General features: G+C 31.2%; 1 protein-coding gene across 5 annotated transcripts in view; it reads right to left on the bottom strand.

Moving 5' to 3' along the window:
* The window catches only part of LOC129960059 (uncharacterized), a 353,127-nt gene that overhangs the window by 164,431 nt on the left and 174,317 nt on the right, over positions 1–14,379 (bottom strand). For 4 of the 5 annotated variants that reach the window (XM_056073116.1, XM_056073113.1, XM_056073114.1 and 1 more), the window contains one exon: positions 11,013–11,190. In XM_056073116.1, the coding sequence (XP_055929091.1) occupies positions 11,013–11,190 (178 nt within the window). Of the gene's footprint in view, positions 1–2,556; positions 2,676–11,012; positions 11,191–14,379 lie in introns of those variants that run through there. The other variant, XM_056073117.1, reaches the window with a different exon arrangement.

Below are 14,379 nucleotides of genomic sequence, written 5' to 3'. Positions count from 1 at the left end.
TATGTCAATTTTTCCATATGTCACTGCTGTCAAAATAGAGAATAATGACTATTTTCTTTAAAAAAATGTGATAGCAAGTTTGTAAGTGGAAACTTTATTTTGAATAAAAGATGGTGAAATACGGCGAACTGTAAATAACGTAGATTCTTTACCCAATATAATAAATTAGAACATATATTTGGATTTCGTTCTTAATTGATTTGAATCTTGTCCAATCGTGTTTAGTTTCAAATGTCAAACCCGCGTGACAACCCTCTTCATGCTTAGATAAGGAACAGACGAAGACACGTCAGATAATCAGCATTCAATTCAGAGCATGAGAAAAACGCAGGTGGAAGGATAATTTTCTACTGAGTCTCATCGTCCTCTCAGATGAAAGAAAAAAAATAGTCCTGATTAACGAAACTTCAATGATTCAGCGAAATATTCATCTAAATAATGATACTTTATACATTTTCTCATCAGGGTTACATAAAAGCTGTGCTTTTGATTCGATATGGATTGCATTCTAAATGAAGGCTTCTTAGAAATAAACTATCTGAAAAGTTATGAGATTTGGCATATGGGTATGACTTTCGAAAAGAATTCTATCAATAAACCGATAAAATAATAATTCAATTTTTTTGTGTTATACAGGTGGTTATCAAAATAATGGAAACTCCTGTGAATAAAAGTGATATTTTTGAATGCGCTTCGTAAGCATTAAATTATAATAATAACCACCAGTTTTTTTATAAATAGCAATGTATATTTTCTGTTAGTATGCGTTAGCTTTATTGAAGTTCTGTAATTCTTGTATTTTTTTCAAAAGCGTAAATATTGGAGTTCTCAGATTTTCAAAGAGGCCAAATTGTAGAAGCCCGTCTAACTGGAGCAAGTGTGACCGAAACAAAGCAACTTTTAGGTATTTCTACAGGTATGGTGTCTAAAGTCATGACAGAATACACACAGCGCGACAAGACAAGCTCGGCAAAGCAAAATAGTGGGCGGAAAGCGAAGGTCAGTGAAAGAGACCAACCAGTATTGAAGCGGATTGAAATGAATAAAAAGCAAACAACTGCAGCTAAAGTGACCGAAGAGCTCAATATCCATTTGCATTCTCCAGTGTCAGTGATTACGGTAGATGGCACCTTCATAAATAGAACAATTATGGTAGAGCAGCAATTCCCAAGCCACTTGTCACAAATGTTAATGGTAAACGTGGTCTACAGTGGAGTCACACTCACAAAACCTGGTCAATTGATAAGTGGAAGAAAGTAATATGGTCTGATGAATCATGTTTCACATTTTCCTCTATAACAGGATGGTTCATGTTCGGAGGACACCTGCACAAGCGCATGATCGTGATTGTCTCCTTCCTACTGTCAAGCATGGAGGGGGATCTGCATGATATGGGTAGCCCTGTCGCGGTTTTCTGCTGGACTAATCGTAACCCTGAAAGGAAGGATTTCTGGAGAGAAGTATAGAGAAACTTTAGCTAATCGGGTCCATCCTATGGAGAAAACTTTGTTTCCTGAAAGAGATGGAATTTTCCAGGATGATAATGCACCTATCCACGCAGCTAGACTTGTCCAATCATGGTTAGATGAACACGAAGTTGAAATTAAACATCTGCCTTGGCCCGCATAGTCACCCGACCTCAATATAAGTGAACCGTTAGGATCTATTTTAGAGCGTTCAATACGGAATTGATATCCTCCACCGGCATCTCTCCCAGAACAATATCTCCCTGGAGAATGGTACAATATTCCTCTAAACACGATTCAACATTTGTATGAATCGATTCCTAGGCGAATCCGAGCTGTATTACATGCCAAAGGCGATCCTACACCATACTAATAAAGAATTCTTTATAAATCTAAGGTGTTTCCATTATTTTGATAACCACCTGTATTTTGATGCAATTTAAGTTTTATGAAGAATACCGAAGTCTTTTAATCTAAATGTACTAACCTGACTTGAAACTCATTTGAACACCTTTAAATAATTTTAAATATTAGATCATAATTCAGTAATATGTACGCAATTATTAATAAGCCATCTTTCTAAAGCTATGGTTTCCATTTTTACTCACAATTCCTTTGTTTACTCTGAAAAAAAAAAGTGTTGATTTAAAATTAGTTTGCTCAGCTGTCGAAGGAATTGTTATTCTTTTGTAAAAACCAGTTAAGAGGTTAATTGATCAAAATACTTAAAACCGAAACTCACTTTAATATTCCCCATCTCAAGCTATCCATTGAATCATGCTTAAGATATTTAAACAAATTTGCAATGTATTTTTTATGGTTATATATCAAAGAAATGGGGCATTTATTTTGTATTACATAAGGCAAATACTCATCATAGCTCTATATTACTCCTTTTATTGTTTCTTGAAATATACTCAAGGAAAAAAAAATTGAAATGATTTTTTAAAAAATAATTTCATCTATTATGGCTTCCATCATACAATGAAAAAGATGAAGTGATCAAACAGAAATCTAGCAAAATCAATAATTAATACCATCGAGTGAATTGATTACAATTTTCAAGCTTCCTGCTTATGAAGAAACTTACCTTTAATATTTAATTCTTGAATTAGCAAAAAATTGCTAATGATTTTGTGGATAACTAGCATAAGTGAATTTATATTGTTATTTTGACTTATATGACAACCAAGACGTTGATAAACTTTCATCACACCCCAAACAACAACAACAAATAACTGACTAATTCATGAATGGTTGCCAAATTAACCAAGCTAAAAGAATAATAATTTAAACAAGTCATATTTGATACAAAAAATATGCTGTGCTTTATTTAAATCAAACGACGAATTCAGTGGTTAACCATTGACTGAAACTGTATGAAACAAAGTAATATTTAGAGTAATCTATTCAATCGTTATTAGAATAATGATATTTTTGAAACCATAGGAGAGAAACTAGTAATCCCGAACAGTGAAAAGGTATCGAGAACGAGACATGGGAGCTGGCATTTTCTTTTCTGGACTTTTGCACTATACCAGCGTTAGGACATTAAACCTTCGAGACAAATTTCAAGCGTGTCTGACCTATAAGCATAGGTGGAATTAGTTCGCAACCTTATGATCTCCGATCCCGAGTCTGAGATTTAACTATTAACTTATCGCATCTTTTTAGACAATCTAAAGCATCTTTAGGATTAGTAAAATATTCTTATTGCTTTCAGCAAGATATATTTCTTGATTATAAAAGATGAAATGAAGATCTTTCGGTGATGATAATTTTATAACATTAAAAGATCTTTGAAAATTTAGTTAGTTTCGATAAAGCTCTTACACTCCAGGGCTGGGCATTTGAAGCAACAAGAGGATTACCTTGATACGAACCCCTTAATTTTGAATTGTGATCAGATGGTAAGAACGATACCTGAGTCAGGGCATTCTCTCAGTTTTTATGTCGGCCGCGGTGGCCTGGTGGGAAGGTCCCGGCTCCAGAACCAGAGGTTTTCAGCTTCGAGACCCGATTCCACAGAAGAACCATCCTGCAAGCGGGTCCGGTGCACGTTAAATCCGTCAGGGCCAAACGTCCTCCAGCTGGTGTGGTGTGGAAGTTAGGAGAGGGGGAGGGCCAGCTCAGATGTTGTCCTTGTCATTTGACCGCGGTTCAAAATCACGATGTCCGTCCCAAAATAGCACCAGTTTTGTTTTAAAACGGGACGTTAATATAACTGAACTGAACTTCAGCCCTTATGCACCATAGAAATGAGTGAACATTTGACCCTTGATGTCAGATTTCAAGAGCTCCAGGATCACATGCATCTTTTGTGGTTTGAACCTGACGCCTACCTGACCAGAAGACCACTGCGGCCTTCGAAGACTTAGCTGATACATCTTCATGCTAATTTCATTGTATATTCCCAACTTTTGAAGCTGAGAAGTAGTCATTCAGTTGATCAGTTTTTAGTAAATTTTGTTATCAATTAAATTCACCAATATATTTCAGAAGTATGCTGGACCGCGGTATTTTCATCATGGTTGGTTGTGGTGACCTATTTCATAAAATGTCCACTAATTCATAACTGTCCACTGTCGGATCTACCTTAAATTTTATTTGGAAAAATTTCCTCTCATTAATATAGTGAGAACATTTTTCTGAGAAAATAACGGCTTAGGTATCGTCTTTGTTATTTTACCAAGGTTTAAAATTATGTGGTCCACAAGAGCCATCGTGCAATTTTACAGCTGATTATTTATTTAACCAATAATTCAAAATTGAGTAAGCTCAGTTATAGAAAATAAATTGAATAATACAATTTAAGAACTTTTCTATGAAAATATTTGACACTTGTAAGGGAAGATAAATATTTGAATAATTCTCAAGCGTAATAAAGAAATAAAAATTTATGTCATCGTCCTTACTTGGCAAAGAAGTTACGTCAAACTTTAATCCGCAAATACAAGTGAAAAAAGTGAATTTGTATACATTCCAAGAAACAACTGCTTTTTGCTTGCATGAGTAAATGCAAAAAGGCTTTTACTCTTCGATTGCTACACAGCGTGAATTTTAATTATTTCAATGTTCTAACAAAAAGCTATTTCTTCTTTAATTACGACTTTCTCGTACTAATGATCTCTTCAAGTCTTTTTGATATGCAAAGAAAGTAAAGCTCTTCAATTAAAAATCCAATTAATCTAATGATCATATTTAATCCCAGAAAAATTTTGTTGAAGTCTCCGGAGATTTACCAAATCTTATTTTCCAAATAAATGTATTAAGTTTTCCATTTTATTTTCCAAAAAGTTACTATACGATGACGTAAAACAAGATATTCGTTTTAAAATAAAAGAAATGACTTTTTTTATCCCTTAAAATTATCAGCAATCTTTCAAAATATCTAATAATAAGCTTTTAATTTAACAAAGCTTCTTAATTTATCTGGTGTCTTTCCAGTTACTTGCATCTACGGCTTCATTCTGATTTAGTTACTGATGCGAGATATTTTTATCATTTTTTATTCCACTTTTAAGTAAGAAAATCTTTTTAATTACTTTCGATTACGTTGTATCAGAATTTTCTTGTGGAAGGAATCAAAATGCTGTAAAAGTTTTTAAGGAAGAAAAAGTGATGATCTTAAGCTATCTTAACCAGTAAATTTTTTTTTGTATTTTTAACTCTTCGGTTTAAATTTATCATTAATGGTAAAAAAAAGTAAAAATGTGAATTATAGAAGATATTTATTCTTGTTCTTAAGAATCTTTAAAGACTCAAAACTGTGAACTTCCCTTTGAATTCAAAACAATGTCTTGTAGAGGAAGTAACTTGTACCTATAGTAAAGTGACTATGCTCATTTTATTGCGACGGGTTCAGCGCCCCCTAGTGACCAAATATGAAAATTATAAATGTAACTAAAAAATTAAGAGATCAGCCAAAAATATCCAGTTAAGAAAAATGTACACTATTCCATAATAATAATAATAAAAAAAAATAAAACAGGAAAATGTTTGATGGAGTAATCTGTAAAATTGGCAGACATATTTACTAAAATTAGGAACTATCGTGACTTGAAAAAGGGTTCTTCTAAAACTGAAAAATTCTCAGATCACCCCCAAATGAGGTCTTCAGATGTTTTTTTTATTATTTTTGTTTATTTTCTTCGTTGCTTAAATTACACTTCGGCATTATTTCACTAGGAAAAACTGCATGATGATACCGGAGAATACATTTTTCAAATTTAGGCGGACTCTTTTTCAAGTAATTTTAATTTTAAATATCTCCACCAATTTTACAGATAACTTCATGAGATCTTTTCGAGTGTTTTTATTATGGTACAGAGTAAATTTTTAATTGGACATTTTGGCCTATTGCGACGTTTGGCTCCTTTATTTTTCTATTATTTTTTGTAATTTTCTTATTCCACCTCTAGAGGTGCTGTAAGTTTTTCAAAAAATTTAGCATAGTCACTTTATTGTAGATAAACTTTACTTCCCATGTTGTATGAGATGCTGTTTAGAAGTTAAAAGCTTAAAAGGATGCCTATCACACTGCAAGCGTAAGAGTTATTCAGGCGAAATTAGAATTAGAAGATTTTTTTTATTGTAGATAAATATTCTTCTAACTCATCTCACAATATTCACAAATAAATTTTTTACTTCAGAAAAGATATATGTTATATGGGAAAGAAAACGAAAAAGTTTTAATTTAGCAGTTGAAAGAAAATATCCTTGATAAACCACTCGTATTCAAGATTATTTCACTCACTGCTAACTCGAGATGATCCTTCGATATTGTGGCTAAACATTTGCGTGTTATAAATGGAAATCCCTAAAGAAAAAACAGCTGTGTATGATTGAAAGAATATAATTTAGAATTCTTATTAAAGCCGGCGTCCTAGCATAGGAGTAGCGTGTCTTCCCCGGCGTCCCGGATTCGAGTTCCGTCTCGGGCATGGCTGTTCCTCTTCTGTGTTCTATCTGTGAGGTGCGTGAATGTGCCCCCCCCCCCCCCTGTCAAAAGGGGTTGTGCAAGCGAATGTGACGCATGAAGTAGCTAAGTCGTACTCTTGGCCTTTGTTGGCGCTACTGAATAAACAAGAGACGCTCATTCGGCTTAAATCACTGACAGATAACTGTCAGCGGGCTTGTAAGGTGCCATAAGTCATAACATTGTTATTAAATAAAAATGAGCATTAAATAATGATATAATAATGATTTTTGTAGAAAAAATTTCAAGACTTGTGAAACATTGTCTCAATTTTAATACCGATAATATTTAAAATTAATGCGGCGTCTTCTACTGTGTATAATAAAAATTCTTTATGTACGACTTAGTTTAGTTTAGTTATATTAACGTCCCGTTTTTAAAGCAACACTAGGGCTATTTTGGGACGGACCTCATGATTTTGAACCGCAGTCAGATGATAAGGGCGACACCAGAGCTGGGACCCCCTCTCCGAACTTCCACACTACACCAGCGGGAGGACGTTTTATCTACAAGTGTCTATCATTGAGAATAAAGAGGAATCTATTTTCCAAATTTCCCTTGAATTTATCAAAATTGCCAAAAGGTTTTAGGATATTGTTATACTGAGTGAGAGATGAATGCTTTTTTTTTCATAAAATCCTTTGCAATTACAGATTATTAAATTAATCTCACAATGACCTTCAAAATTATTTTCATAGAAATTATAAAGCTGACGGAACTTTATAAGAAGTTTCGGCCTGAATATTCGTCACAAAATGTGAATTGCAACCTTGACAGATGATGTAAAAAGTCATTTCAAAACATTTGAAAATCATCATTAAACCCTTATCGATTTTATATGTAACTAGTGTTCCTTGCATCTATAGTTTGTCTCATAACAGTCAAGCACACAATGTATTATTCTTTCTATAAAATATTGGAAACTCATAAATAATTTTTCCAACTGTGAAGAGAGTATTTTCTCCATAAAAGGCACTTCCTGGCCATTAAATGTCAAGATTGGGAAATTTGATTTAGAATGGGTTGGAAAAGAGCTTAAGTGTGCCTAAATATTCAATGAAATATATATTTCCCAATCTAATAAATTGTTCGGAAAATTTATTCATAGATACGTAGCCCTGAACGTCATTTCCTTTCAGCTGCATGCAGATTCATAGTGGTGCGATCACGAAAAGACTATTCCTTTTGTTATCTCGGAGATATATTGCTTCTAATCAATTTGAAAGTACATGAGGTTGTTTGGACTTTCTCCCACACATTAATGAAATGAAAAAAAAAAAAAAAAGGTTATAGGCTGTTTTTCCTATAAAGCATGAAAATGATAAAAGGGAAAGGGTTTTTTCCCCTATGCAGAATAAACTTTTTTTTTTTTTTTTTTTTTTTTTTTTTTTTACTGGAGTCACAAATCATAAAAAAAAAAAAAAAAAAAAAAAAAAAAAAAAAAAAACTGAAAGGAATAAAAAATAATATTTAAAAAGATTTTGAATTTTTATTAACTAAAAAATTATATGGTTCCTTTATATGAATAACTTTTTATCTGCTTTGATATCAATATCAAGGTGAAAAAATAAGAGGCCTTTTGTTGCATTATCTATCGTACAGTGGGATATTCATCCTACGTTATTTTTAAATTTGGAACTTGTCTTTTAAATTAGTTTATGAATTTTTTGAATTCCACAATTTAAATTTAGATCATTTTTCATTATCATGAGAGAAATAATAATGTAAGCATATAATAAATTCAATTTATTCACTTTTTGAATTTAGTTTTTTTTCTAACGATTTAAATTCAAAATTAAAAAAAAAACTTCTGAGTTGCGCGGGATTTTAATTCTTCGCATGCCTGCCAGGGTATAATTACTGTAACTTTAAATATCTGGTGTTGGGCTGTCATATTACGCGAAATTTATATGTCTGAAAATGGGGATCAGACTTTTAATGGAGAAGATATGAAAATTGTAGAACTTATAAAAATTTAAAACATTTTCTAGTGGCCTCTTTTTTCTCTTTAACCTCAGTGCTAATAGCACACTATTCAGATTCCTGATCATGGTTTGAACAAAAAATACTTTAAATTGTCTAAAAGATGAAAAAATTTGTATCACTGTAAAGAAAAGAAATAAAGATGTGTTTTAAAGTGTGAGTCTCTTGATTATTTTAACAAGGAGCGTTTCATGTTTATAAGGGTTGCGTATGAATTATTACTGAAACCAGGAGAAGTTTTAAATGCTACTTTCAGGCAATTCATGCTGTAATTTTACATATTTTCTATGCATAAATAATTCTTATAAAACCATTAAAATGAAGTTCATACTCAGTTTTTATACGGATCATTATTTATAGAATTTAATAAACAATTATTACGGGGTTGTAGGGTCATAGTATATATAACTTTTTGGGAACAATGCCTATTAGTTAGTCTGCGATTTTTAAGCAAAATATTCTTCTAATAAATAAATTAAAATTTTGAAAATTTTGAAAAGTGTTCTGTGTATAAGATTAGAATTTCCGATGTATTAAGCACAATTCTTTTTTATGATAAAACAAAAGGGTATTAACAGATTCACTATCAATATGATTTGAATTTCTACACTTCGGTTGCTTTTTGATCAAAATTACAAATATAATTCTATGTGTTCATCGAATAAATAGATTATGATCTGATTTCTCTTTGATTTAAAACGAAAATTGATTTATAAGCATTACAAGTTTGTTTCCTAGACGGAAAAATGTTTTGATAATAAACGCATCTGTAGAAGAATATATAAAGTACAATTTATTCGCTTTCTTCGTAGGCCGAGAAATATGTATATTGTACAAATATTTCAACACTTCAAAACTAATCATAAAAACCCAGATCCAGACAAAGAATTAGAATATTTAAATTATTAATAAAAGCGAGTTACTGTAAGCTACCATATTTTAAGACGCTGAAACCTTTCTAATTAGGCATTATCGCGTCAGAGTTTCGGAAGGCCTTTAATTTTCAGAAATTCAAAGGACTATCGCATTTCCACGGTTAAGATTTTCTACATTAAGTCTAATGAATGACATAGCGTGGGATGAAAGTTTTAAAAAAGGTTACAGTTAATATCTAATTTAATATTTCTCTATTAACATTAATTTCGAAATTCTTTAAATTGGAGGAGAGGCTTTCGTTAGGTAGGAGGTAGTGAGAAAAATTAATGTTCTGTAGTTGTGATATTTGTGCTGTTTTATGCATAGTAGAAGTCTATTTTCGTTTGGACTAAGAGAGGTGGGCAAGGAAAGGAGATATATTTCTGGCGACAGTCTTAGAGCTTTGATTTTGGCAATTACTAGGTGTTTGACTTTATTTTATGCTGTTGAAATCAGAAGGCGGGGACATGTACAAGGTGGGAGTCGGAAAATAAATCATATCAAAGGTATCCATACAATGCCATTGGTTACGTCCAGAAGGTTGGTTCCAATAGCGTTAATGTGTAACTAGCTCTCATACATAATAGATTTTTGAGTGTGGGACTATGCCATCAGGCCATGTAGTTATGGCGGATGACTAAGCCACATCGTAGCCACTCGCAAATATATGATATACCTGGCGTTGCTTGGGATTGAAATCCTTTCATGTATGATATTTTTAACGTGAAAACGCCTTTTGCATAAAATATTATAATATATAAAATAATTTTATCGTCTAAAATCTGTATCATCTTTTATCACCAGGTTTTAATGAAAATTAGAACATAAATAGAATAATACAATTAAAAAAAGCCCAACAATATCTTTATAAGTTATTAATAATTTTTATATTAGTACTGTAAATTTTGTTCCGAAATGCTGAAATATAGGAAAGGCAGTCTTCATTTGAGTGTTTGACTTAAGCTTAGTTATTAGAATGGTTAAATCTCTACTTTAAGACCAAGAAAAGAATTATTAAAAGACTTAGTAGTATAAAAGTAGCTCAAAATGTAAAAAAGACACAAATTTTGCTAATTTCTAATTTGTCCAATGTTTAGCTAAATTTTATACTTTGAAAAGCTGAAAATACTCTCTCTCATGTCTTACATAATAAGCATGCAAAATTTGGATTAATTATGTTTATTTTTTTAGGAGGAGGTACGGAATATGCATGCATGTATTCATAAATACACGCACGCACTTTGTAACCTGAGTGTTGGAAGTTCGAAATTTTTTCTGCAGGCTTATGAAAGCATTGTCAAAACATTCTCGGTGGTGTATACCTTTCCTTTGAAAAAAAAATGTTTGGTGAAATTTTGAGAGGGTACGGTGTCATCCTTGCTTTCTGGACATTCTTCAAAAGTATGGGGCATTAACGTGACTAAATTAGCTAAGTCAGCATTTTTAGTATGCATTTACTAAATATTATTATTTAAATTTATTAGCTAATTTAACATACATTTAATAAGTGACATTTTATTGTTTTCAATAGAAACCACTCAAATTATAAGTTATATATATATAAGTAAAGTTGTCATTATAATAAAACAATCAAAATCTGGAATTATTTCGAAAAATGTGTTTATCTATTCTAATTTATAAATGCTGAGTTGTAGGCATAAGGTACTTACTGCACAACGAATTGATTGTCCTCTTCCAAAGCAAGAGATATTGCTGATCCTCTGATTTCAATAGCACCCAAGGGATCTTTCGAACGAGCTTCGACTTCACTTTTATAATAAAGAAGGCGACATTTGCTTTCATCTAATACGAACCAGAGACGTTTACGACCTTTCAGACGACTTAGAGCTGAAAAAATAAAGAATCTCTGGTATTTATCTTTGCAATTTTGTATAGATAGTACCTATACATAATGTTGAATTGAAATATATTCCTATTTTGAATAGATATATTTTAATAAGTGTAGCAATGTTACTAATGAAACTTTAATCTGAACTACTATTATTTAACTGCAATATAAATTATGGTATCTCTACTAATAACGAAAGATAATGTGTCTCTATGTGTATATGAGAATCTGTCTGTTGGCGCTCCACAAGTGATACTATTTGACTTAGAGCATCCAAATTTGTAACAAATAAACTTTGGAGGGTGGAAATAAGCAATTTGGAGTGATTTTTTGAAATTTTAAATAGAATTTTAATCATTGAAGGATGAAACAAGATTTTAGCTTTTCTTCCATGATATCAAAAGTATTGTTTCAAAGAAATCGTTTTTATAACAGTTTCAAAGTTTATAGAAATTTCTTTTTAATAATGGAAATAAAATTCTCTTGCAATTGTTTCCTGTATTTTTATATATATTTTTAAATACAATGTTGCAATGAAATTCAAACCATTTTCATTGTTTAATCCTGTTTTTCATATTAAAGTGATTTTTTCCCACTGTTGAAATGAATGATTGTTTATTACCAGCTTATATATAATTTACATATGACATAAGAGAGTGAATTTTCAATACTGCGAAAGTCAATTTGCAATTAGATGATTGATTACCTAAGCAGTTAGGCATTTAATAGCACTCTTATGTCATGAGATTCGACTTCATTAGATTTAGTATATAGTAAACAGAACAGGTGTAAGTTCTAGTAAATTAAAACTTTATTGTTTAGCAGAATTTGATAATGCATTTTGTCAATCAGTCATAAAAATTAAGTTATACTAAAAATATTTAATTGAAACCAAACTCAACGAATATTCCCGGCGAACCAACTGTTCACTGGGAATAATAAGTCAATTAATAAATGTTAAATATAAAAGTTTACGGTATCCATTACACTTTTTAGAAAATTTTCTGGTTGGCAACGCGTTATAAACCCGGTTCCATTTATTCAATGTTATGTAATTAGATTTAATATGAAATACTATCAAAGAAATTGTACCGATTATTTTTTAGATAAATATAATCTGTATCATCAAATATTATGAACTAAAATTCTTCAACTACCCATGATAATTTATGAAGAACGGCAATGCTTGGCACTCCTTGATCTCCCTATGTGCAGCGGTAAGGCATTAGGTTTCGTATGAAACTAAGATAAGTTCGCTAGCCTAATGGTTTTTAAGTAAATATGATATAAAATAGTATCTATGAAACAGCATTTTTCAGATGATTTTGATTTTTACGGAAAATTACATTAAAAAAAGACAAACTTTTTTTAATTGTGTCATTAACAATTTGGGTGTAAGCAAAGGCAAGATCTAACTTTCTTGTGGACAAATATTATTATTATCTACAAGATGATATTTTTTCTTGCTGAGGGAATTATTCTAATTCCGTCACCAAGTTTAGATCTTTGTATTTTTTATTTACCAATTGCTTTGTTAGTAAAAATTAGGATAACTGCTGTTTGAAAATTGGGAATCTGTTTAAAAAAATAAAAAAATAAATCATTCATTGTTTTTCATAACAAAAATCTTTTGCAATCGAAAAATTGGTCCGTTTGATTTATTAACTAAAAAAGTAAAAATTTAAAGTGGAGATTTCAAGATCCTCACAAGTATTACTCATAGAGTTTAAATCTTGTTTGCGAGATTTATTAACTAGTTATGTTTGAACCGGAAATCATCTCCCAGTCTAAACATAACTGTTTTTGTTAGTTAACATCCAACTGCTGACTATAGCACGTTTTATTCTGAAGTCACACTATTTTCCATTTTTTAAAAAGATACAATGCTTTAAAGATAAAATTGACATGGAACATTTCATTTGTGAACATGATAAAATTGACATGGAGCATTTCACTTGTGAACATGAATTAACTCGACTGCTATGTCATATCCGAACTCTACATTGACGTGTAGATTTCATCATTTCAAAAACATAAATACTTTTTGTACGAAGTTACTCGCAAAAAGTCAAGTCTCTGGAAATGTGCTTATGAAAGTTTATTTCAGTGCAGTAGGTATAAATAAAACTTCTAATGTCCTAGCCGTTTTCAGCCATCGAAATTTCCCCATTTGTCTGGTTTAAAGACAGCTGTTTTTCTTTATTCATTTGAAACTTCGGTTTCAGTCAAAACACAAGCCTTTTTATTTCTTGGACAAAGTACTGGCGTTCGATATGTCTCAAGAAGAAATATAAAAAGACACTTAATCCATTATAAACCTAAACATGATTTATTGTGCTTCTCTTCCTGTTTCTATCTCTCCCTAAGGGGTTTAAAGGCCGATATTTCAGCAAAAATATATTGGATTATTGAAGGTCAGTATATTTCACCGAACACTGAAAATGACTCTACCTAGATTGTTATTTCTTTATTAATACATTTAATGACGATTGAATTAAACAATTACTACACTTTTTGCATTGCAACCGTTCCTACTTTTCTCAGGTAATTTTTTGCTTATTTTTTTATAAGAAAATAAGAGAAGAAACTAATACATAAACTTTTGCAATTGTATCTTTAGAAACTAACAGGTTTAAGTAAAATTGAAATGATTAATGTTCCAACATAAAAGTGAACATAATTAGCGAATCTGACCTGAATAAATTTTATTTTGTATACAAAGGTTATGTAAAGAATGAAACAGCTTGTGCAAACATGTGGTTTTTATTTCTGAAGTTAAAACAGGTCAAGTAGATTTAATAATGCGTAAGAATTTTTTGTATTCGTTAGCAAACCATGCATTTGCAGCTAGGAATGTTCATTATTTGATCATTCGAATTAAGTTGCAGTGTGTAGAAAACGATTGAAAGTAGCTTTTCTTAAAAAAATGTTTCATTAGAAGAAATCAAAATGATTTTCAAAATTCATTACTAGTGTATTAGAGCCGATAAAAGAAATTGAATTGATTGTTAAACTTGTGGTGTTTACTTTTTTTAGAATCTGTAGAATTCTTTTTGGGGCATTTAAATAATGAGAAAATTTAAAGCAAATCTTCATCTGTTATATTATGAAAACATAAAATTTCCCCTTCCTTTTCAGTTGCATAGAATATGTGGCTTCTAATCCCACCTAGTTTTGCATGGTAGTCC

Source organism: Argiope bruennichi, chromosome X2, assembly GCF_947563725.1.
Source record: "Argiope bruennichi chromosome X2, qqArgBrue1.1, whole genome shotgun sequence".
Lineage (NCBI taxonomy): Eukaryota > Metazoa > Arthropoda > Arachnida > Araneae > Araneidae > Argiope > Argiope bruennichi.
This window is presented reverse-complemented; position numbering and strand designations above follow the sequence as displayed.